This window comes from Phoenix dactylifera, chromosome 9 (assembly GCF_009389715.1).
Source record: "Phoenix dactylifera cultivar Barhee BC4 chromosome 9, palm_55x_up_171113_PBpolish2nd_filt_p, whole genome shotgun sequence".
Taxonomy (NCBI): domain Eukaryota; kingdom Viridiplantae; phylum Streptophyta; class Magnoliopsida; order Arecales; family Arecaceae; genus Phoenix; species Phoenix dactylifera.
Window position 1 is genome coordinate 21957537 of NC_052400.1, and position 24379 is coordinate 21981915.

Here is a 24379-nt window from a genome sequence, read left to right on the forward strand (position 1 = left end):
CATGGATACTGAAATTTTAAATCTAAATTTTATTTTAAGAGAGAGAGAAAAATTAACACCTACTATAATTATCCATATCCGGATTTTTGGAGATACGCCATGCAAAAATCAAACCCAAACTTTCTCTCTTTTATAGAAAGATGCGACCATAGGAGGAGTAATAATTTTGATATTTAAAATAATACGACGTGCGAAAAAAATTTAAAAATACTTTTAGCATGAATGATGTAATTTGATGGTTGAAATGACCAAATAAGAAAAAATTTAGGCTTGGCAGGAGAAGCTAAGTCCATGACCCTAACTTATAGGAATAGCAAAAATTACATATTTTTATAAGCTCGAGTTGTATTAATTGTGAAAAAGAACAGTTTTCACGGCACATTAGCTACTAGATCATGCATTCTATAGATCTCAACGCAAAAGTGGTGAGACATCATTTTGCATGAAAGATACGGCCAAAGCCCTATTTTCGCTGTGTTCGCTGTCTGAAAATTATTTTTTTGATGGATTTAGGTGTTGTTAAAAATTGTCTTAACTTCTCTTAAATAGGAAAGTGCCAAACAGTACTGCCACCAGTCATCCTTTCATTTGCCACCCTAGTTTATCCACCGGACATGACAGGATGGGCATCTTAGAGGTGGGTGGTCGTGGTGTCGTTCTAGGCCCTACATACTTCGCAACCAAATATAAACTTCTATTATATTACACACACACACACACATATATATATATAAATAAATAATAAATAATTTATTTCTCGGCAATAGTAGGTTTGGAAACAGCGGGGGCCCTGCAGCAATACCTTTTTAATTTTCTGGAGGCGCATCAATCCACGGCATGCGCCCATCGGTTAGGGTAAATCCGTCTTATTTTTCCTCTATTTGTTGGAATCCAGATCGTCTCTATTGGGCCTAATCAAACCGGATACGGGGAATTGGGCCGGGTTGGTGGTAGGAACAAAGATAGGAAAGAGACTGCGAATAAAAAAAGATTCAGATGGAGCCTTCCTTCCTTCCTTCCTTCCTTCCTTCCTTTGGATGCAAAATTCCTATCGCTCTCTCTGTCTCTCTTCGTTTGATTACTTTGGGGATATAAATTATATATCGTGTGGAAGAGAGAAGAAGAGAAGAAACTGAGAGCGAAGATGGACGCGCCGCCGAGCTTGCAGGAGATGTCGTACTTCGAGCACGTCCAGAAGCGCAACGAGGACAAGGGCTGCCTCTACGCCTGGTTCTCTCTCTCTCTCTCTCTCTTGTTCTTTTTTCGAATTTTTTGGCTTGGGTGATGCCTGACGTCCGATGAACATCGGACGGTGCTTTCTCTCTGGCTCGGACTCAATTCGGCACCTCGAGATGGTGTGCCAGCGGGAGGAAGGAAGAAACTCTTTTTCTTACGCTTTCGGGCGGATACGGCGTCAGAGTTGGGATGGGATTGCTTTGGGGTCGTTGATGAATTATGATAGAAAGTATCTTAAACAGAAAAGAAAAGAAGGAAAGCCAACTCCTGTTCCTTCTTTGGTCCGTGGTGTGGGAAACTCTGTATGATCATATCAATTAGTATCTTAAGAATGTGAAATATCTCAATAAATCTAATGATTATTTTAAGGTAAAAATAATATTCTTAATTCGCTGATCAATCCCTCTGGATATTTTCAAAAAAAAAAACTTTCGTTTTGATTGGTTTATACCAAACATAGATTTTTTAAAAAATAGGGTAAAGATTAGCCCCTTCGAATGTTAAAAAAAAAAAAAAAACTGTTGTCTTTTGCATGCAACTACCAGGATTTTTCTTGGACTAACGACATGGTCGCTCCTGACACGAGCTTAAGATGTCAGAACTTGGAGAAGGCTTCGGGTTTGTGTGGAGTGGTACCGTTGTGGTTTTCTAATTTGTAGGCATAAATCAAAGCAGGACAGTGCGCAGAGTCCCCGTGATTTCTGGTACCGCTGTCACTTGTCTGACTTATTGTCCGTGATTTCTGGACCAAAAACATCGAGACCCAAGTATGTAAATGAAAGCGATCTTTTCTTACCGTGCATCATAGAGGCAAACCTGGAAGTCTCTCTTGTGGATATTTATTCATACAAATTACGGACCTCTTGTGGAAATTGATTCTCTCAATATGAGCAATATTCTGCTATAGTCTCTATTGTTTTTCTCAAAATTTATTCAAGAATTTCTGAGAAGTTTGCAAAGATCACCAAATAGAATCGAGAAAAAAAGAACAAATTATAATAGTAAAAAATAATCAAACTTATTATATAATCATCTGGACAAAAAAAGAGGTGCCCGCTCACTGGGGTGAAAGAAAGAAAGAAAACAATACTACACTAAACTAATAAAATGCAAACTATTTCCAAAAAACAAACAGCATACACTAATGCACAAGGGGGGTGTATATACTCGCCTTCAACTGTATCGCTACACTACGTAGGCATAGTCAATTTATAACAGCCTCCATAACTGTAGCAAGATAAGATATGTCATATTTTATTTGGAGATGAATCAGCCTCACCAATTTTTTGTCATGTCTGCAGCTGTATGATTAGCCTTCCTGGTTTTACCTTCCAAATTTTATATATTTCACTTATTGATTTAATCATTCTTCTTGTCTAATTCCTTTGCAGCTTGTTCGCACTGTGCTGCTGCTTCTGCTGCTATGAGACCTGCGAGTGCTGCCTAGACTGCCTCTGCTGCTGCTGCAGTTAACCATGCAGAAAAGAAAGTGGAACAACATAATACCAGAATGCCCTATATCTCTTTTGTATTTGGAGTTTGAAGTATTCTGTCTAAAATAAAATATGTAGCTCTGATGTGGACTACTTGCTTACATTGTTTTTGCGTCTCTAAGAATGCTGTGAACAACTATGTTCCTTTGGAATATATGCTAGAACCCGTAATATATTAGTGTGTACTTTGCATTGCTTTGCTGCATCATTTCTTTCTTTGTAATTCAACTCATGCAGAGAGGTACAAACCTCTATAGGCGAGGATCAAATACAAATTTTGCGCTTGAAGGGTTAACTGGGCTTGAGAATGCAGAATTGATTACGCTGCTTGAGGTACTAGACATCAGGTCTCTCATTTCCATCTTTGTTCATTTTGTGCCAAGAGCCTCACTGTCTATCTTGACCATGCTAAATTCTCCAATCCTGTTCAATTTCATGACATTTAGTTTCGGATTTAAGTGCTTGTATCTATACTAGGGCGTGTTAAATACAGCCACCTTTAGGTAAAAAAGAATGCAACATTGGATGTCAGCACTAGCATAAGAAGAAATGCAAATTAACATGCAAGGCATCCATCTACATTACCTTTTTGATAATGTGATGAAGTCACTAGTCTAACCAAGCTTTCCAAAAGGTGTTAAACTGTTACTATCAGAGGAGGTAAATGAAGATCTTTTAGAAGTTTTTAGAAGTTCTGCTTATCAGACACACAAAGTTGCATTGCAGAGTGAAGTGGACATTCCTTCAGAAAATTCACATAACTGCTGCATTGATACTGCAATACAGATGAGTGTAGTCTTAGGAGTTTAGCAGCCTGACGTTAGTACATCAAACCAATATGCAATAATTGAAACAAAAACAGGACCCAACCACAACCCCCCCCCCCCCCCCCCCCCCCCCAAAAAAAAAAAAAGAGGCACAGTGGCTAACTATTTGCTTATTATGGTACAACTATAGGTACGATCTACCACTTATTGTCAAATGAGTGATAAATAAGGATGAGAGCATCCGGCCAAGTGCTTAGAAGACATACATGCAGGTAATGGAGGTAAGTAGTGTAGTTATCAATACTGATACTGCATTGACCCCATTATTGTCCAGAATGTTCATTCCTGAGATCTTGATCACAGTTGGTCCCTGTTTTCCAACCACCTTCACAAGAAGAATAATATTCCAAGATAATCACAAAATTTGAAAAATTATACATATTAAGGGAGTATGTTAATATGAAATTAAGGAATCTGGACAATGGACTTGAAAAGTATGTGGCATCTTTGACAGCACAAGTTCATTGGCCTAAACAAAAACAGAATGATTTGCAAAGTGTCATGTTACCTTCTTGCGCAATGTGCAATATCCACTGAACTGAAGTGTGGCACCCAGTAACGAATCCATCATGCTTCCGCAAAGCCCTGCTGCTGAAGCTATAGGTATTATCAGGAGCTGCCTCCAAGCCACATCTCCAGCACATTCTGTTGTAAGCAACCCAACAAGGACAAAAGCCAGACCGATAACAAAGCCAGCTGCTGCAGCTGCTAAAGTTCCATCTATAGTGACTCCACCATTTGTGCCCTTTCGGACTGTCTGATCAAAATGAAATCGAAAAATGACTACTAAAACTTCGTCCTCTTTTGAGTACTTAAAAACAATGTATCGGCTATTAGGTGTCATACAATCATTAAAACTAGATATTTAGTAACAAGCATGGTTTCAAATCTTGATGGGACACCTTACAAGATGCCAGGATGGGGTACCTTCCCAGGTGTCGGGAAGGGATCGTCTCACCATCATCCCAACATCTCAATCGGCATGTTCTGGGACATCCAAATCCCAAGTGTCGAGATGGATCAAGATGGTGGCGTCTCCCATCCCATGAGAAAATAGAGATAGCCATCCCACAGGATTTAAAATCTTGATAATAAGAGCATTTTGGTGGCATCTTAAGTAGGAAAAGAAAAGATTTCCTTCTATAAGCTCAAAGCAATAAATTCTAACGATCGTAGTCGTAGAACATGGTAGAATAATAGCTACTTGACATGGATTATATAAAACTAGCTGTAACAAAATAGCCAATCTGGTTGCATGCCAAAGAAACGTCATGGGATTTCTCCTGTTCTCAGATTGATAGTTCAGGAGTGGGTTAGTAAATGCAAAATTACATATTTGGACATAAACATACACTTCAGCTAGATCAATTTAGTTATACACCAAAATCACAGTGCACTACAATGCAAGCTTGAGATTACAAATGCAACATACTTGAATCTTAACAATTAGTTAAAAATCTTGTAGAATTTCTATCCACTTGGATGAAAATAAAATTATCATTACTTCTAACTTCAAAAAAGGATTTAAAATCATGACTTAGGAATTCCAGATAATTAGCCTGTCTAACCAACAGAAATGCAGTCATATGAGGACATGATCTACCTTGGTTAAGAGTTGGAATATCTTCCATATACCTTCTAGATCATTAATCAAGCTCAATTATTGATGAAAACAGATAAGAATGCAAATTCTTATTGATGGCAAAGAGGGAGAACTGTTTGTCTAATTCATTACCATCCAATTCAATTATATACAGAGCCACAGAACAATATAAAGAACAGATGATTGGCTGTGTCATCAAATAGGCACTAGTCAGACGGACAAGAAGAGGTATAACCATAAAGTAAATATGTTGTTTCTTCATCCATTCTTACTTATGCTAAAGCAAATCTTAGGAACATCAATGTAAGGTCAAACTAGTTACCCCAGTACATGGAATGATGTCTCTAGGCACACGAAGATTTTTACCTTAAAGGTTGTAATTAGTCGTGGCTGTGAAGTGCTAAGCATTCCTAATTCTGAAGACCAAGTATCACCACTGCAACAGGCATAATGACCAATGATACCACCAAGAAGGCCAGTCGTGAGACTTGACTGTTTTGTGTCCAAGCACCTATCTTGCCCACCATTTATTGCTGCAAATATGATTACCAAAATTGCCGCAATTGCACTATTTGCCAGAACTTGTGCCCTGCAAAGACAGACATGCCTCCATTAGAAAAGATGTGGTAAGACATTTGCTTTGAAATTCTGTTTTGTTTCAATGTGCTGCAATGATTTATGGATGGTCAGTAACAGTAAGCAAAGTTCCAAGGCTTTCAATATGAACTCGACACAGCTATTTGTGTTTGGGCACAGACCCAAGTCTGCAAGTGCCTTGTTCAAACTTAACTCCTTGAACCATTACAAGAAATACTTTTCTTAAAAAGAAATACCGAATAAAACCCTTATAGGCACCTCATTTTATACATAACAAAGAATACCGGTGTCTTGAATTTTTAGCTATTTTATGATAAAAATAGGAAAAACTCAATAAATCACCTCGAGATTGGTAAAGACATTATTCTTTTCTGGCAAGGCAATAGGTATGTTCACCCTAACATTTGTAAAACCAAACTACCCTACTTATATATAGTTTTGATATGCTTTCAGACACTTATTTTGAAATAATTCTGCCATAAACAAACCAATCAAACTTCATATAATACTATTACAAACTAGATAACTTTGTGATTATCACCCCTATAATTAATTATCACTTAATCACCAACAAAGAGAACAAGCTAACATCTTGATTAAATGTTGATGCTCAAATGGTGAAAAGGAATAAAAGTATAATCAATTCCAAGAAAAATCATTTCTTTCTGTTCATATAATCGGAAACTGTAACAATTCAATTGCTGTTCATTGACATGGTACAGGAAAAAAAGGAACAAATATTTGACAAGTCATACCTCGCCATTCTGGTTAAAAAAAGAAGATTTTTCAAAAAAGAAACTGAGCTAAGCTTTAAAGCAAACATGGAATAGGCTTTACAGCTTAAGCATAAAAATATTACACAACAAACAGATTGTAGTTGTAAAGATCCTCCAACAACATGATAAAACAATGGACTCAATCCAAACATCAAAGGTAGGCTTTAAAAAATAATTATAAAAAAAAAGTCCTATAAAGCTCGAATCCTATCTGATGTTCTTGGTGATACAGTAAACGGTATAACGCTCTTGAACTGACTGAGCCGAACTTTAGAATAAAGACCAAATTAAGGTCCATATTTGGAGTCACGAGTTAAATCTTCTTGGCAGCTCAAGAAGACCTTTTTCTATTTGTGATCAGATAGACCGCCAGAGTTCGAGCTAACTATAATAAATATGCTGTAAAAGACAAAACTTTAAATCAAGAGGAGAAAGAGTTCTTTCAAAGAAGCTTGAGAAAGTCCTGGAATCTATTACGAATACCGAAAGGTGCTAAATCTCACCAATTCCGCTGCCCTCCTTCTTTGAACTCCGCATCAATGTCCCTCTTCCTCTCCTCTCCAAGCCTCGTCAACTTGGATGACGTAAAGAAGAAGACTAGAAGCAGAGCTGCAAACCTTCGAAAAGATTCCCAGAGAACGATCAGAGCAGTGGAGCATATCCCGATACAAAGAGAAGAGGAGAGAGAGAAGAACTGGAAAAAAAAAAATCGAACCTGTAGCCGGCCAGCATGTGGATCACCATCACCGGGATGCCGACAAGAACACCGGAGAGATCGACCGACTTCCGCTTGAGGGCTCTGGCCGCAAGCAAGAAAGAGGTTACCAGCGAAACGGCGAAGCGAATCTGGATACTATCCATCTCTATCCCTCTGCGTCTTCTCCCGCGAAGGCGAGATCGATTAGGCGTTTCGATAGGAGAAATTAATTAGGGTTTTTTTTTCAGAGGAGAGGAGCCTCCGTTGCCGTTTCCTTGGGAAGGAAGTAGAAGGGAATTTGAACCGGAGGGAGACCTTGGCCTTTTAAAAAACAAAGAAAAAACTTTTAAAGAGGTAGGGTAAAAATAGTAAATTACTTTAAAGCGCAAAAAGAAAAAAACTTTTGGGTACGGACGCTCCCGCGATCGACCACGTGTTATCATTTGTAGGGTTTAGATCATTCTCGTTTCCGATTTTCCGAAACAACTGGAAAAAAAAAAAATTAAAATAAATATAAAATAATAGTGATAATAATAAAATAATAATATTAGTAGTAACAGTCATAGTAGTAATAATAATAATAATTTATAATTTAAGGCTTTTTGAAATTTTATGTTTTTAGATACGCTCTAAATTTTGCATCATGATGGATTGGGAATGGGCTCGGTGTTTATAGCTTTCTGCTTACCTTTAGAAAAATATTATTTTTTCCAAATTGTTATGGCTGAGAATGCTATGTTGGTTCGACCAGTAACGGAGAGGAAGATGCGTGAGGCTATCTGGGCATTGGGTGAGGATAGGGCTCCTGGTCCAGATGGCTTCCCACCTTTCTCTTCCGGAGATATTGGGGTATCGTCCGGATTGCAGTGGTAGAAGCGGTTTTGTGTTTTTTCAGTCGGGCAGGGATGCCGGACGACTGGAAGGCCATATTTGTCACGCTTATACCAAAGCGTCAAGACGCGGCCGAGCCGAGCCATTTTAGCCGATCAGTTTGTGCACAACTTTATACAAAGTTGTGGCAAGAATACTGATGGATCGTATGAAGCCCTTCCTCTCTGATATTATCTGTCAGGAGCAGGGTGGTCATGGTGGCCCAAGAGATGATGTAGGATCTTCGACGGGCCTCGAAGCGGCGAAGCCTGATGGTTGTCAAGCTGGATATGGAACGAGCTTATGATAGAATCAGGTAGAGTTTTCTTAGGGTAGCTTTGGAGAGTCTGGGTTCCATGAGACATGGATTGGGTGGGTTCTGGGGTGTGTCCGAGGACCGAGGTTTTCTATCTTGGTCAACGGCTCTCCATCTCCATTTTTCAGATCTACTATGGGGCTTCGGCAGGGATGCCCGTTATCTCCGTACTTGTTTATCATTTCTTCTGATGTCTTGTCTCAGTCGCTGCGGGCTGCGTGCGCCGCCGGAGAGCTGGAGGCTTACGTCCCAGCTCCAGGGGCCCCACCGATATCACATTTACTCTTTGCCGATCACTGCCTCCTCCTGACTCGGGCTCGCGTAGCGGATGCTCAGGCTATTAGGCGGGTTTTGGCCGCCTACTGCACTATATCCAGTCAGAGAGTGAATGCCCAGAAATCCGCCATCTCCTTCAGCCCAAGTACGTCACTCAGGGTTCAACGGGGGATTCGGAGGATTCTGGAGATGCCCGAGCAGGACGGGACCTGGACCTATCTGGGTGTTCCGATCTTGGGTAGGAGACTGCGAGTTTCCGAGTGCACCGGGCTGGTGCAACGGGTCCAGAGTAGACTAGAGGGTTGGCGGGCAGCGTCTCTGTATATGATGGGCAGAGTAACGCTGATTCGATCTGTATTGAGCTCCATGCCCATCTATCTTATGGCAAATACAGTGGTGCTAAGATCAGTTCTACTGAAGATCGAGCGATTTCTTCGGGGCTTCTTATGGGGCTCACATGGAGGGGGCCGTGGGATGCACCTGGTGGAATGGAAGAGTATATGCCTCCCTTTCAGGGAGGGTGGTCTAAGGGTGCTATCTCTCCTGGAGAGACGAGAGCTGCTCATTGTCCGGCATGCTTCCTGTTTCATCCTGGAGCCACAGGGGTTTTGGAGCCGGATCATGACTATCCGTTATGGGGGGGCAGGCCCGGAGGGCTGAGCCTAAGGAGGGCGGAGATGCTCTTTTCTATGGCGTGAGATAGCGAGGTACTTGCCTCTGATGTCGAGTCACACCCGATGGCTGATAGGCGACAGGCGGAGCATCGATGTGGCTGGGGACCCATGGGTCGATGGCCTTCCTCTGCGGCTTTGGCCAACTACGGTTAGTGTCGAGGCTGGGGAGGGTCTACATGTCTGTGATCTCATGACCCCTGCGGTGGCCGGTTAGGATGAGATTCGGTTGGCCCGTTTCTTCGGGGAGCATCTGGCGGAGCGGGTCCGCTCACTCTCTTTACCACAGAGTGGTGGACCAGATGTACGAGTGTGGAGTTCCTCGACCAGATCCAGGGTCAGGATGGGCGATCTCTCCCGCATCCTTAGGCGGGAGTACGAGCCTGGCCCGAATTGTGCCTGGATCTGGCGATTGGGGCTCCACCCAAGGGTCGTGTTGTTCCTCAGGAAGGTGGTCTGGGACCGTCTTCCTACGAGAGCTGTATTTGAAGGTCGAGGTGTGAGGATCCCATTGGAGTGTGGGGTTTGCGGTGTGGCCGAGACGGTAGACCATGCCCTGTTTCGATGCACATGGGATAGGGGTACTTGGCGTCTGGCAGGAGTCCCACAGGTGGTGCAGCGCTGTAGGGACTTATTCTTACAGGCCATGCGTCAGGGCTCGGAGTCCCCAGTGTTTCGTCCGGAGACTGTTCGAGCGAGCTGAGTGGCCTACCAGATCTGGCTGGCCAGGAATGCTCGTACTTTCGGCGAACGACGTATGTCGCCACGATTTGTGGTCGAGAGTGTTCGCATGCAGGCGGCAGAGTTGTGTTACACCATCCTTGTTGGAGGGATCTTGATAGCTCGGGACATCTGGGGTTCTCACTCTGCTTCGGCAATATCTCGTACGGTATTCTTCACCTAAGAGCCCCCCACCTCCAAGTTTCCTCAAGGTCAAATTTAATGGGTCTGTCCTGGATGGTGGCACGAGGGGAGGCGCGGATTTTGTTATTCGAGACCCGTCTGCCAGGGTTGTGGCTGCCGGTGGTAGTCAGTTATTTGACACTTCGATTCTGAGTGCGGAGCTGAGAACAGCTTGGGCGGGCCTTCATCATGCCCGATGCGTCTTACAGGCTAGGTCCATCATCCTGGAGAGTGATTCAGCCACCGTCATCAGTTGGATCCGAGGGGTCCAAGGGGTGGCGGTAGTGACTATCCCTTACTCCGTGACATTTGGGCTATGGCGATGGATGGATGGGCCTTTCAGGCCAAGCATATTTACCGTGAAGGCAATGGTGCTGCGGATTGGGTGGCTGCGTATGTAGCTTGTCACTCCGGAGGCACCTTGTGGACTGGTGATGGAGAGTTGCCTTTGGCACTCCGAGGTATCCTATTTTTTGACTTTATTGGATGTATCCATTCCCGTCAGGTATGATCCATCCGCATTAGCAATATATATATATATATATATATATATATATCGTCAGTAAAAGTTTACGAGCAAATACGTATATAAAAGATCTAATATTTTGCTGTTCCGGTTTTGAAAAACAAATTTCTAACATAAAAATCCAAAATATAATTTAATAAAAATTAAAATTATAAATAGACAGAGAAAATAATATTAATAAAATAGATATTGATATTTATTGAAATTCTTTGGTTAACCATTAATCACAGTAAAAGATAAAAGATTGCAAAAACTTAGCCATACCATCTCCATGTGTTTTTGGCTTTTTGAAAAATAAAAATCATCAAACTTTGGGGGCTTTCTGCTACTCCACTTTATTAGTTCTCCCATCTTAACATGGCTGGGATGTTCCGTGGAACATTGCTTGCTTTTACTTTCATGCTAAGATATTTCAAAAATCAGCGGAAAAAAAACTTGTTACGAATGACGAATCTTGTAAGAATATTCCATAAGTATAATGAAGAATAAGGAAAACTTTACAAAGGCCTGGACCGTGGAATGGTAGGAGGAAGGAAGCTACGAGCCCAAGATCACGCGCAATTTGGAATCTACTGCTTACTGGAACTCGATTTAAACGTGAGTGACGCCCAAAGTTAAAACCCAATAAGAATTGATCCCATATAAAGTCTCAACCTTCAGTCAAGTCAGATATGGGCTTACAAAATTAAACAATGCAAAAAGGCTACCTAAAAAATGTAATTCAGAGCCTCTTATCTCAAGGTGCCCGCGGCCCGTATAGATCTAGAACAGGGCTGTCTTTTCTTGGCCCCAGGCCATCCGATCTACTGATGACCTCCTACACCAGATAAGAGAGGCCATGCGGAGCCCGAGGATGATGGAGTGGAGAATCATTTGTGCCTAATTGGCGAATCACATTTGGTTGGACAAGAACGCTCGAATTTTCAAAAACAGGCAGGTGCCGCTGATAAGTGTAGTGGAGAGAGCCACTCTTCAGGCCACTACGGCGACTTCATCTAGGATGGCTAGGGATATCTGGGACCCTCGCTTTGCTGATAGTGTCCAGGACCGTTTTTGTCTCTTAGGCGCCCCCATCTTCTGACCATCTCAAGATGAATTTCGATGGTAGTGTTGCTGGTGATGGAGATAGAGCATGTGTGGATTTTATGATCAGGAGTCTTGACTCAGTTGATTGCTGCAGAAGGGCAAAGCACTGATGGGTTGACAGTTGCAGGGCGGAGCTCAGGATAGCATGAGAAGGTATTTCCTATGCAAGACGGAAGTTGAGGGCAGAGCGCATCATTCTGGAAGGGGGACTCGGCCACGGTGACCGATTGAATACGAGAGGAGGGATGAGAGGGGATACCAGCCCTCTACTCTAGGACATCCGTCGGATGATGAGAGACTGCAACGCCTTTCAGGCAGTGCATACGTACCGAAAGGCGAACAAGGCCGTGACTAGGTTGCCTCCTATGCGGCTCAGCACTTCGGAGAGGTTCTTTGGATACACCAGAGGATTCCTCCTACACCGTTGTGCCAGGTTCTCGCTCTTGATTCGGTTGGTTGCACCTATACTAGAATAGGGTGAGCAGTCGTTGTACCAAAAAAAAAAAAATGTAATTCAACTAAATGGGTGATCTTTTAGTTTTAAACCGGACCTAATGTGAAATTTAATCGATTCTAACTCAGACCTACCAATTAGCCGATCAAATTTGGACCTAGATTTTAGACCAAAAGTAAATTCAAGTATGCATAAAGGATATATCGAGTTGATCTTGAATCCAATGGGACTCATTTATAATCCTAGATACAGAAGCAATTATCCAACCTAATTTAGCTTTGAAACCAAAGTTACATAAGAAATTCAGAATCACCAATTTTTATATTACATTATATTAATATCACCGAGGGAAGACTTGGAGTGGTGGGCTATAGATTTAATTTCAGTTTACAATAGAAACTCCAATCACAAGTGGAGTGACCAGGGTTGCACATTTTAAACTTTGTTGGATTACGAGAAGAAGGAAAAAACTAATTGGATAGGATAGGTGCAACTTGAACATATCTTATAATAAAGACAACCAATAAGCTCATGCAACACAGGAAATATATAAGATTAAAAATAATGATTTTTCATATGATACCAAGTAAAATATGGTAAGGTTCGAATTGATAAACTAAACCGACGAATAAAGATAGCTGAGTGGCACCAAAAAAAAAAAGCGAGGATCAAAAGATATAGTTGCGAACAATGATATCAATGAAAAAATTCAATCATTCAATATTAAAAATAATTTTTAAACTATACAAAGGATCAACTTTGGAAACCTTTAAAGGCATCTATAATATAAAGAATTTTGTAAAGGCCTAATAAAAGTATTTGATAATCAATAATTTTAATATTGCTGCTATTATTATTATTATTATAGCTATAAGATTATCATTAGCTGATACTGTCATAAATTGTAATGGTTGAGAGGATGTAAACTAAGGGAAAGCAATCTGGAGATTTTAGTGATGGTGTGAACCACCTATGATTGTCTGCATCCTCTCATTCATAGATGTAGTTGGAGTAGACCGAATAAATAGCAATATCATTTTGTTTCAAAAATTTTCTGACAAATCCGTATACAACACGTGCATCTCTCCCTAGTCGAACAGCAAACAGCACTTAGAGCAGGCCTCTCTTCAGAAACGTGTCGAGTTCTTATTCATGAAAAAGTTTGTTGGCTGTTCCACCATTTCGTTGTATCGTTCCGGCTTCGTCCCGTCTTCACCCTTCCTAGAAGCCGTCAGAGTCCGCCACGTGTTAATTCTCTGATGTATTATGTTTAACAGACGTGGCACGTTCGATCGGGTTGGACAGGGAAGGTTCGACCTATAATTTAGGGAATCCCTAATAGCTCTCTCTCCACGCTTTTCCTGGCTTCCCCTCTTCTTACCGGGGGCAACCCTCTCGCTGTCTCTCTCTCTCTCTCAGTTGAAGGGAATTAGGTTGGAAGAATCCAAAAGTGGAACTCTATCTGAGGTACTCTCTAATCCGTTACCCGCTCTCTTCGGTCTCATTTGTTGTCGAGGTTTTAGGGTTTCGATCTAGGGTTAGGGTTTGGACGGAAATCCTGGCTCTCTATGTGTTATTGTTTAAACGCTTTGCCTCCTGACGGGAAAAAGACATTGACTTCAGAACTGTTGATATATTCTTTCGCAGTGCTAAACATGTCGTTTTTGTTTCAATTTTTCTTTGGATTCTTCCCTTTTTGGTTCGATGATCAAAAGTTGAAATCTTTCTGTAGGACTCCGTATTTTTCCTTCGCTAGTCGCATTTTAGTTATGTGAAAATGCTTTCTTGATCAAATATAAAGTAGAATTAAAACGGCTTGGGAGCAGAATTGGATGCCACCCTTCGTTTCTTTTTGCAGAGGATGGCAGATGAGTCTCAAGATCCCACAGAAGTGCCTCCGGAGAAGGATGTGGAAGTAGTCTCTGTGGGGGAGCCAAATGCCGGGAAACAAGCAGGCGAGCCCGAGTATCTGCCGGAGCCAGAGCCTGGTGGCGATCAGAAGACAACTGGAGCAGATGAGGGAGTCCCCCGTGTGGGGATGGTCTTCAAGACCTTTGAAGAAGTGTATGACTTCTATAACCAATATGCTCGTCATACCGGATTCGGTACTAAGATTAGGAGGTCTTGGTACAGCCTCGAAGATGGGCAATGCAACAAGGTCACTTTCACCTGTTGCAAGGAGGGCAAGAGGGTGTACAAGAATTCTGAGCGCTGCAGCTCGTATCGCTTGAGGCTTTCAGCTAGAACAGATTGTCAGGCAAAGATTAAAGTGCAGAAGAGGTATGCTGATGGGTTATTCCATTTGACGGAGGTTGTTCTTGAACACAACCATCCTGTTAACCCAGCGATGTCGAAGTATTTTCGGTCCCATAAAGACATATATGATGGAATGAAAAGGCAACCCGTGATGCGCACAAAGGGACAGAGAGAGCTTGCAACTGGTGAAAACGAGGATGAAAGTTCTGCTGGAAAAGCACGGTCTTCTTCTTTCCTTGGACGGGAAGATGTTGAAGCCCTTCAGCAGTTTTTGATTCAAATGCAGACTATAAATGCAAACTTCTTCCATCTGATGGATTTCGATGCAGAAGGACGTGCTAGAAATGTGTTCTGGGCTGATGGTAGGTCTAGGGCTGCGTATCAGTATTTTGGTGATGTCATTGCATTTGATACAAGCTACTTGACAGGCAATTTTGAAACACCTCTGGCTTCATTCGTAGGAGTGAATCATCATGGTCACTTAGTGTTGCTAGGCTGTGCATTGCTTTCGAATAGAAGTTCTGCCACATACAGGTGGTTATTTAAAGCATGGTTGTCATGCATGTCAGGAGTTCCTCCTAATGCTATAATCACTGACCATTGTAAGGCCATACAAGAAGCAGTTGTTGAGGTCTTCCCAGGTGCTCGCCATCGTTTATGTTTATGGCACATAATGAAAAGGATGCAAGAATATTTGGGAGGGCATGCTGAATATAAGGTGATCAAAGGAATGATGAAAAAAGCAGTGTATGACTCATTAGAAATTGATGAGTTTGAAGAAGTTTGGAAAAATATGATTGAGAAGTACGGGCTTAAAGAACATGAATGGCTTAAGTCGCTATATGAAAACAGATATTGTTGGGTCCCAGCTTTTGTGAAAGACGCGTTTTGGGCAGGGATGTCTACCACACAGCATAAGGAAAGTATGACTTCTTTTTTTGATGGATATATTTACCCAAAGACTTCTATAAAGCAATTTCTTTGCAAGTATGAGACAGCTATACAAAGTAAGTATGAAAAGGAAATCCAAGCTGATCTAGATTCTTTCAGCAAGAGCCCCCAATTGATATCGAAATTCTACATGGAAGATCAGCTGCGCAAGATTTACACAGTTGACATGTTCAAAAAATTCCAAGAAGAAGTAAAGGCAATATTGTATTGCATACCTTCACTAGTTAGGGTAGATGGGCCTGTCTCTACCTTTGAAGTGAAAGAACCTATACAAATGAAAGACGGTAATATGATGGAAAACAGAAATTATGAAGTTATTTATAACTCACAGGAGCAGGATCTGCGATGCATATGTTGTTCTTTCCAATTTAGAGGTATTATATGTAGGCATGCATTATCAGTGCTTAACTTTCTGGAGATGTATGAAATCCCATCCCAATTTATTCTGGAACGGTGGCGAAAGGACTATAAGTACATTCATATCTTGTCTTCTTCTTCTAATGATTCACTAGCCAATGGTCCCATGGAGCGCTACAATAATATATATAAGTTTTGCCTAAAATTTGCTGAGGTAGGGGCAAGTATTGATGATAATTATGAGGTTGTAATGAAAATTCTAAGTGAGGGAATGGAGGAACTGATTGCAAGTGATTGCTTAATTAGTGATCCTGAACTCAGGACCTATACCATGAATGGCAAAAGAAGTTTGATTAATGAAAATGATGAGATCCATGATCAAGTGCAAGTAAGGCGGAAAGGTCAGCCACTGAAAAAAAGGAAAGAATCTCTTGTAGAAAAGATAGTTAAGACGAGCAAGAAAAAGGTAAGAGCTTAGTTAGAGATATTTTAGCAACGTTAGTCTTCATTGATAGATAATCCTCTTTACTTCCAATCTTATATTAATAGGTCTGTCAAAGAAAACCAACAGTGGGTGGTCAAAGCGATATACTTCGTATTGCCCCAGATGCGCCGCAGTTCGACACTCCCATCTGGACACAAGAAACCATCAGTCTAACGGTTTGTTTCATGTTCGCTGGATTATGCCTCTTTGTCCTACATAACTACATCATACACCTTGATTACTGCCTATTCTTTAATCAATTCTCCATACATTTATTTTCATAGGAACAAGTAAACCCAACCAACTTATCAATTGGTAGCCATTTTGGAGTACCAGTGAACCACCAACATGCACTTGACAATCAGTCAGGAATGCGCTGGAGTTTTCAACAAATGTTTCAGGTTTGTATTTTAGATGCTTATTGAGCTCTTATTTTGTTCTGTTATACCAGTATCAGATTATTCAACCAGTCTTGTTTGGTATATTTATTGAGTATTCCTCTTGCATGATCATGCGGTTGATGTGCTTATTATGCAGCAAGCTCATACACAAGAGACACCTCCTGGCCCATGGGCTGGGTAGAATAGGGGGGAATCAAATTGCAGAAAGGCAGCCATAGGTATGAAATAATCCCTGGCGAAAAATTCTGTTTACTTGTTCTTTGATACTTGTGCAATGAAGCATGTTCTTTGATAGAAAATGTTAAAAGGACTATGGTGTGATGTAACATTGATTGCTTACGAAATGAAATGGTTGCAAACATGCATTGATTGTTTTAACATTAGGACTAGTGTTGTCCCTTTCAGGCAACTACATTATTTTCCCATCATCTGCAGATCTCAATAGGTTTAGCATTGTTCTCAGCAGGTTTTTGAACGGCATTGTTCTGTCTACTCCATGACTTTCTGGATAATGTAGTCTGCATCTCAGAAGAGATATTCATGCATTGGGATGGTTTTGCAAATGAAACAAAAACATTTACAGGTCTGTAACTTTGTATCAGTATGCAGCCACACTTTGGAACTAATTTTATGTATGTCATTTTTGATTGAGATTGCTAGGTGATGCCATTGGCACAGGCCCTCCAACTTTGCCCATGCTCCTAGCCAATATCACACTATGAGGGGTTCTTTTTCTTTGATAACTCCATTCCTACAACTGGTCGATCAAGTACACAAGTTTATCAATTATTTAAAATTATAAAAATATTAATACGAAGACAATAAAAAAAAAATTCAAGCCTCTTTTGGCATGATCTTCTCTTATTTTGCAATTTTTGAGTTATTTTTTTAAAGCCCCTCAAAAAAAGAAGGAAGAAGATAGGGAAAAGAAAGCACACCTTAATTAGCCTTGGTTCTTCCTTCTTATAACCTAAATTAATATTATTTGTGAATTTTTTTGGAAAGAAAATAACACTCTCTTCGGCCTGAATCAATTTTTTGGATGGCCTGAATGACTGAATCAATTTTGGGCAGGATTTAGCTAGAAATACGGGGCCGGAACCGTTTTATATGCCCGAACCGGGCGGTACGACCCGGTTCGGCATTTCTTGAATGGTAGTAATAGCTCTATTGCAACTAAAGCTGTATAGATGGCACTTGTAGGATGTAGGTGGAGCATTACTGTCTAGCATAAATTTACAAACTCTCTTTTTTTTTTTAAAATGGTGAATAGTATGTCCAAATAGTGAATGATTATAATGACTAGGAGGTGTATTGAAGGGGATCCCCATGTGGGAAAATCGTAGTAGAGAGTGTTGTAATTTGGTCAGCTAAGTTCTGGAGGTTCTAACTAGTAAGATAAGAGTTTTGGCTCAAGAACCAAATGGAATACCAAGTTCAAGTGGGTTAAACTAGGATAAGATGAGGCCCAAACTGGATATTTACTAAAATATGAATTTGTTTTTTTTTTTTAAGGTGTTGGCTTCTTACCCTATCTGCTAATGAAAGAACAAAGATTGCAAATGAATAGAAGAAAACATAATACTGCCAATCAGCGATAACTAGAGAACAAAGACTGCATAATGAGTTTAGGGACAAAATTGTTTTCATGGCAAGGACATACTCTGTTAAAGAAATTTTTTTATATAAGCAATTTAATGACAATTTAGAGTTAGGAAGATTTTGCAAATCGTTTCTTAATTTCAGAAGAAGCTTGTGACAGTGTTTGGAGTGCTTCATGGGTGGTGAGAAGAAAAGGCATGTTGAATGGGTGATGTGAGGTGCCAAAGACAACAGCAACAACATAAGGGCATTTACCAGGCATAGCGAATACTAGTGCAAAAATCAACATTATGTAGCCAAGTATTTTGTCATTATTTTGCAGAAGTTGTTTGGATGTGTTTTATCTTAAATATGATAGACTGTTGATTCATGAGACAGGGAAATATGGTCGAGATTGGACAATAATTATGACAGGAATTTCCGCACGTAAGACATTAATGAAAGGGAAAGGCATGTTGAATGGGTTATTTTATCAAGTGTAAGGAGTACTTGGGCAAATATAACCAATTATTTTGCTATTATAAATATAGAAGTCATTTTGGTGCGTTTTAGTTTAAATATGATAAGGTGTTAGTCAATGAGACCAGGGAAAGGGTGAATAACTAAAGTTAATGTGCGGATTTCCAAGTATAAGACATTAAACTAGAATTATGTAGGAACTTATTATACTCCATTTTCATCCTGACTTATTTATAGAAACCCTTTTAGTTTTTTGCTATTGCATAAGATTAAATTTAGGGGTGTGAGGACAAGTTATCCCATGATTTTGTTATTCATAAAAAAGGCTTTTGGGAGCTTATTTGAAGAGCTTATCTGGTTGGTTATGAGAAGGCATATCAAATCTATAGATGCTGCAGTAGTAAAGACACCTTTATAAGAGCAATAGCTGGAGTGCAAGTAATATACAGGCATAGCTTCTATAGGCAGTATGCCTTAAACAATGGCAAGTATTTTTCCCTCACCTTTTTGCAGTTCACATTTGTATGTGCCTAAAGTTCTTTTCTACTGAGTTATTTTGAAGATAGAATTCCAGTTAGACTGGGGATGGTAAATGTCAACTAGAAAAAGATAAAACAATAAACAGGGATTACAATATCTACTTGCATTTGTTTTTCTTCGTCAAACCTAGCTGAACCTTGTACAGTTGCTAATTGGTTGCATGAGCTTAAATCTAGGTGTGTAAATTAGTTGAGCTGTCCTGTTGATGCTAAGGGCTGCTTTAGTCTTGGGTGTAAAAATTGGCTTATGGGCCAGCATACTTAAATAGTTGTAGTCCAATATAATCGGAGCTAGATTCAGGTTTAGGCTTTAAAATTTTGATTTAAGGCAAATCACAAGACAGATTTCGGACAAGGCACCTAATCCTGGGCTAGACTCAAGCATAACATGTTTGTGCATATTCTAGGCTACCCACAAGCCTGAGCAATCATTCTAGTTTCACGGCATGCACGAGTAGAACGAATAGGTAGGCCTGATTTTCCTCCAACTTGCTGAAGGTCTAGCATTAATTTAGAGGGTTGTATGTGCATGCTTGTGAGCTAGCCCTAAAGATGTTTTCAAATTCTGTTGGATTATAACTTCATCCATGAATCCAGACCCTTATGGAAGGTATAGAATATCTTGTCTTAAAGTTGGGAATTTTAGACTAGAGTACATGTAAGTGCAAGTTTAGTGGAAGTATAGGTGGGGAATCAACGATGCTACTAGGCTTATAGGAAGATCACCAAAGCAAATATTTCCTCCGTAGCTATCATATAATATGATGAACAAGGAGATAGAATAAAAATATCTCAAGCATGAATTAAGCTGTTTGATTGAGTGGTACTGTGTGTACAAAATGTCATGCCCTAGTTGAATGTCCTTGATGTTGAATCTTAAAAAAAAAAAAAAATCCAACATATCATATAGATTGGAATGTTGGGCAATAAGGAGGGCTCATGAGCTTATGATGAGCGTAACAGATGATGGATGACAGCAAGCCTTCTCACTTGTATTTTGGGGAATGCTTCTTTGTTTTGACACTGTTATCTTAATTTCTCTTTTTAATTCCATAGTGTTGGTTCTTTCCTGTTGTTGCACCATTGCAATCTCCTACTTGTGATTCATGTTACAATTTCGTAGGTTTCGTATTCCTGCGACCTATTTTCCTTGTAGCTGACTAACTTCATCTCTCCAATTTCAAGGGATCGAAGAGCCTTGAGTTTATTGAAATGTGTGCTTCCTTTATCTCACATGTTATTGATTTCTTTTGTTGTACCTTTTCTTTTGCAAGGCTTCTGTTCTATCACTGCATTCCATCTTAATTTGTATTGTCTTTCAATCCAGAGTGCAAGGATTCTTGTGTATTGAATCAAGGGGGTGGTGCGTATCCATATTGGAGCCCTGTGACAAGGCAAGAAATTGCCCCGGAGGGTGGCTAAGGTGTGAGCTTGTGCTGCTAGGAAAAGCGAATGCATAGTTTTGTATAGATGACGACTCCTTTTATGACATTTTTTTTCTTTTTGAACGGCCTAGTCATGTTGGGTTCACGACTGAAATTGTCCAATCTACGGATATGCTTGTGTTGCTTCTTCTTGATGTCAGAGACCATCACTAATGCATGCTCAAATCGAAGATCTCACAAATTGAGAGTTTCAACTGATTGAGATTAGACTGGTTGGCCGATGCTTGTGCTGAATTTTTTTTTAAAAAAAAAGAAGAGCTGATACCATATGCGTTTGGTCGTGGTTATATTGGGCTGGTGTCGATTGGCTTTTGCATTGTGAGCCTAAACTTGGTATTGCATTTCAACATTCAGGGCTACCCAAAAGATTTTAGCAGGTAAAGATAACGAGCTTGGTGAAAGCGAGTAGCATCTTCTTCTTCTTCTTCTTCTTCTTCTTCTTCTTCTTCTTTTTTTTTTTTTTTTTTTTTTTTTTTTTTTTTTTTTTTTTTTTTTTTTTTTTTTTTTTGGTAAATCGGCCGCTCACACATGACGGGCGTGAAGCTGGCCTACAAAATCAGAAAACAAAATGCTACGCAAGGACGCAGGCACAACATCGTGGCCCGTCCAAAGAAAATCTCCCGAATGATGAGCCGCGAAAGAAGCAACCCAGTCAGCCGCACCGTTTGCCTCCCGATATACGTGCGAGGCTTGGTAGGAGACAGTCTCCCCCAGCGCTCTACGGATATCATGAAGCAGTGGCCGGTCCTCGACTGAGTACCCCCCTTTCCGGATCCACCCAACCACCGTGGTCGAGTCTCCCTCGAGAAGGAAGTGATCCTCACCAAGTACCCGCCTCGCATAGGAGACACCCTCCCAGGCCGCCTGAAGCTCTGCGGTCGCCACTGATGAGTCAAAAATCCTGCGTCCACCTGCCGCCACAAGTCTGGCATCATGATCCCTAATGATAAATCCCACACCTCCGCAGCTCCCATCCGCTGATACACTGCCATCGAAGTTCACCTTGAAAAAGCCAGGGGGTGGGGGCACCCAGGATACAAGGATCGTTCCACTCCATCTGAATGACGTATGTTGATGCCCCCCCAAAAAAAAAAGTGTGGGGTGCCTTTGATGTGTCCAATAATCCTTATGGCTGCTCCTGTAAGGCTGACAGGATTAGCTTTCGGTTTGCACGACGGCCATTGCAGGTTTTATACGATAGATTCATTTTAGAGCTGCTTCTTGAGCGTACCTCTTCTCTTCCACTCCAAAGGGCCTCCCAGCTCCGGCCGCTGTCGTTACTCCATTGAGCAAGTGGAGCCTCTGATGATCACCGCACCGCTGCCTGCCTGCCCGCTCCGCTCGCCACGGACGCCGCCAAGACCCGGTGAGGGTTTGGTCCCTTCGGAACCAAGTGAAACCCCGTTAAAGTCTTCATCATTCACAAAGTGAGCAGTGCTTCGATATACAAGAAGGCCTGCTCCAGAGGCCCTTGTATGTGATCTATCGTGGAAGCCTAACCATGTTGTTCGAGACGGGGGTGACCATTTTCTTGGCGGTATATTTGGCAATTGGTGTCATCAGCTTGTTCTTCAACAGCATTCCCTTGTCTCTGCTGGTATCACGGGCTTTTATCGTTTTTTCTTTGGCTGCCACCGAGTTATGCTCTGGAAACTGATCTCGAAGAACCTTGAGAACATTAAAAGGGATTCGGACAAACCTTCCTAGTTCCAAACTTGTGCTTTTACGCTACTGAAAGACGCGGCCGACTTCTATACATCTGGATTGTTTCAATTTGGTCACTGCAACCAGACAAAAGAATCCTAGGAATGGTTGCAGCACATCCCTGAAGCTTGAATCATGAATTTAAGAAAATAGCTTTTGAAACAGCTCTAGCACAGATTTATATGAAAGTCGCAAGTACCTGACTACAACAGTAATCGTTATGATGGCTGTAGTTTGACATGCCAACATTTTAAGAACTTAATATTAGGTTGTATATTCATATATATTTAACATTAGATATCAATCATACCATTTGGATTTAAGCAATTTCATGCAGTCTGAGACTGATTATATAGCTCCATTATTGTGCTCCAGATGTTAATTCAGCCAAACAACGCTTCATTGTAACCTTAATATTGACCCGCGCCCGTGGGCCGTGGCAGTTCAATGCCGCACTCGTTATATAGCCATATCCGCAGTCTGGGTAGCGGGTACCTCCTACTTCCAGATTCAAATGCCCTTTGGGTCTTGAAATCCTTAAACACCCTGCCAAGCGGACAGCATGACTCGAGGTGATCTACAAATGGAGCAACAAGCGAACTTTAATTTAACAAAAAAAAAAAAAAAAAGGCTGCAACACTAGACTTGTTGTGTCTTAGGCCCTGTTTGGGAAAGCTTTTGGAGGGCCAAAAAGCACTTTCTGGCCCTCCAAAAGTACTTTTAAACAAAAAAAGATGTTTGGTAAAATTTCGGAAAAGCTGTTTCAGCTTTTGCGGGAAGCTGAAAACAGCTTTTGGGGGGAAGCTCTAATTTGTAGCTTCCTCCCAAAAGCTGTTTTCAGCTTTGTCGGAAAGATGTTATTTTACCAAAAGTACCCCCATTTAAAAATCTTTTTTTCTTCCCAAAGTGGCCCATCACCCTCCTCTTCCTCTTCCTCTTCCGCCCATCCCCCTCCTCTCCATCTCCCCCGCCGCCGCCCATGACGCCCTCCCCCTCTTCTCCCTCCCTCGCCGCCGTTCCGTCTCCCTCGCCGCCGCCCTCGACGCCCTCCACCTTTTCTCCCTCCTCCTCTGTCGTTCCCTCTCCCCTACTGCTGTCGCCAACGCCCTCCTCCTCTGCCGCTGTCTCTCCCCCGCCGCCGCCTCCGACATCGTCTTCCTCTTCTCCATCCTCCTCTGCTGCTCCCTCTCCCCCGTCGCCGCCCCTGACTCCCTCCGCCTCTTCTCCCTCGCCCAACCACCTCTCCCTCACCGCTCTCCCTCTTCCTCAAAGCTTCTCTCTTCGGCTTCGTCGCCCATCCTCCCGTCATCGCGCCGCCGGGAGCTTGATCGCCCCTTCCATGACCATGCGGGAGAAGTGAGGCAAGGGAGGAAGAAGGGAGGGGAGAAGCTTCGGGAAGGAGAAAAAAGAAAGAAGAGAAGGAAAAGAAAAGAAAAGAAAAAGAAGAAAAGAAAAATAAAAGAAAAGAAAAAAAAAGAAGAAAAGGAAATGAAAAAATAGAGAAAATAAATAAATAAATAAATAAATAAATAAAAATATTAGTAATTGTTTAACCAATTTTATCATCTAGCAAGAAAATTTGTTAGGGAGATAAATGGTCATCAGAAGAGTAAAAATTAATTTACGCTAATAATTAAATTTTTGTATATTTTTATTATTGTATTATACTATAAATATAATATAATATTGTATCATAATACATTAATATGTTATGTTAGATAATTTAATATTATATTATATTATGAGAATTAATTTATGCTAATAATTATAATATTTTATACCTTTATTATGTATTATACTATAAATATAATATTATATTACATTATATCATAATATGTTAATATATTATG

At 41.0% G+C, this 24379-nt stretch overlaps 2 protein-coding genes and 1 non-coding gene across 5 annotated transcripts; 2 read left to right on the forward strand and 1 right to left on the reverse strand.

Annotated features, from left to right (window-relative positions):
• The first annotated feature begins 910 nt into the window (after positions 1-910).
• On the forward strand, positions 911-2923 carry LOC103704363. The gene is made up of 2 exons (XR_003385224.2): positions 911-1230; positions 2628-2923. It is a non-coding gene; the product is annotated as an uncharacterized LOC103704363 (transcript).
• Positions 2816-7539, reverse strand: LOC103704372 (protein PGR). Of its 3 annotated transcripts, XR_003385223.2 has the most exons (7): positions 7248-7539; positions 7036-7149; positions 5526-5748; positions 4065-4313; positions 3763-3881; positions 3315-3504; positions 2816-3152 (listed from the first exon to the last, which is right to left on the reverse strand). XR_003385223.2 is itself a non-coding variant. In XM_008787631.4 (6 exons), the coding sequence occupies exons 1-6, from the start codon at positions 7391-7393 to the stop codon at positions 3098-3100; spliced, it is 906 nt and encodes a 301-aa protein (XP_008785853.1). In that variant the 5' UTR covers positions 7394-7539; the 3' UTR covers positions 2816-3097. The 3 variants fall into 3 exon arrangements, 2 of the variants coding, with proteins under 2 accessions (XP_008785853.1, XP_008785862.1); XM_008787631.4 differs by lacking the exon at positions 3315-3504; XM_008787640.4 differs by lacking the exons at positions 2816-3152; positions 3315-3504 and having other exon boundaries at positions 3670-3881.
• Positions 7540-13662: 6123 nt separating this feature from the next.
• LOC103704356 (protein FAR1-RELATED SEQUENCE 6-like) lies at positions 13663-21023 on the forward strand. The gene is made up of 6 exons (XM_008787609.4): positions 13663-13798; positions 14190-16361; positions 16445-16555; positions 16664-16780; positions 16917-16998; positions 20708-21023. The coding sequence occupies exons 2-5, from the start codon at positions 14193-14195 to the stop codon at positions 16959-16961; spliced, it is 2442 nt and encodes an 813-aa protein (XP_008785831.2). The 5' UTR covers positions 13663-13798; positions 14190-14192; the 3' UTR covers positions 16962-16998; positions 20708-21023.
• Positions 21024-24379: the final 3356 nt, after the last annotated feature.

Coding starts and splice junctions, on each gene's coding strand:
- LOC103704372 (XM_008787631.4), bottom strand. CDS start 7,393: ATGGATAGTATCCAGATTCGCTTCGCCGTTTCGCTGGTAACCTCTTTC. Junction 4,314..5,525: donor GACTAATTACAACCTTTAAG/GTAAAAATCTTC, acceptor CATTTTGATCAG/ACAGTCCGAAAGGGCACAAA. Junction 3,882..4,064: donor ATTGCACATTGCGCAAGAAG/GTAACATGACAC, acceptor CTTCTTGTGAAG/GTGGTTGGAAAACAGGGACC.
- LOC103704356 (XM_008787609.4), top strand. CDS start 14,193: ATGGCAGATGAGTCTCAAGATCCCACAGAAGTGCCTCCGGAGAAGGAT. Junction 16,362..16,444: donor TTAAGACGAGCAAGAAAAAG/GTAAGAGCTTAG, acceptor TTATATTAATAG/GTCTGTCAAAGAAAACCAAC. Junction 16,781..16,916: donor GTTTTCAACAAATGTTTCAG/GTTTGTATTTTA, acceptor CTTATTATGCAG/CAAGCTCATACACAAGAGAC.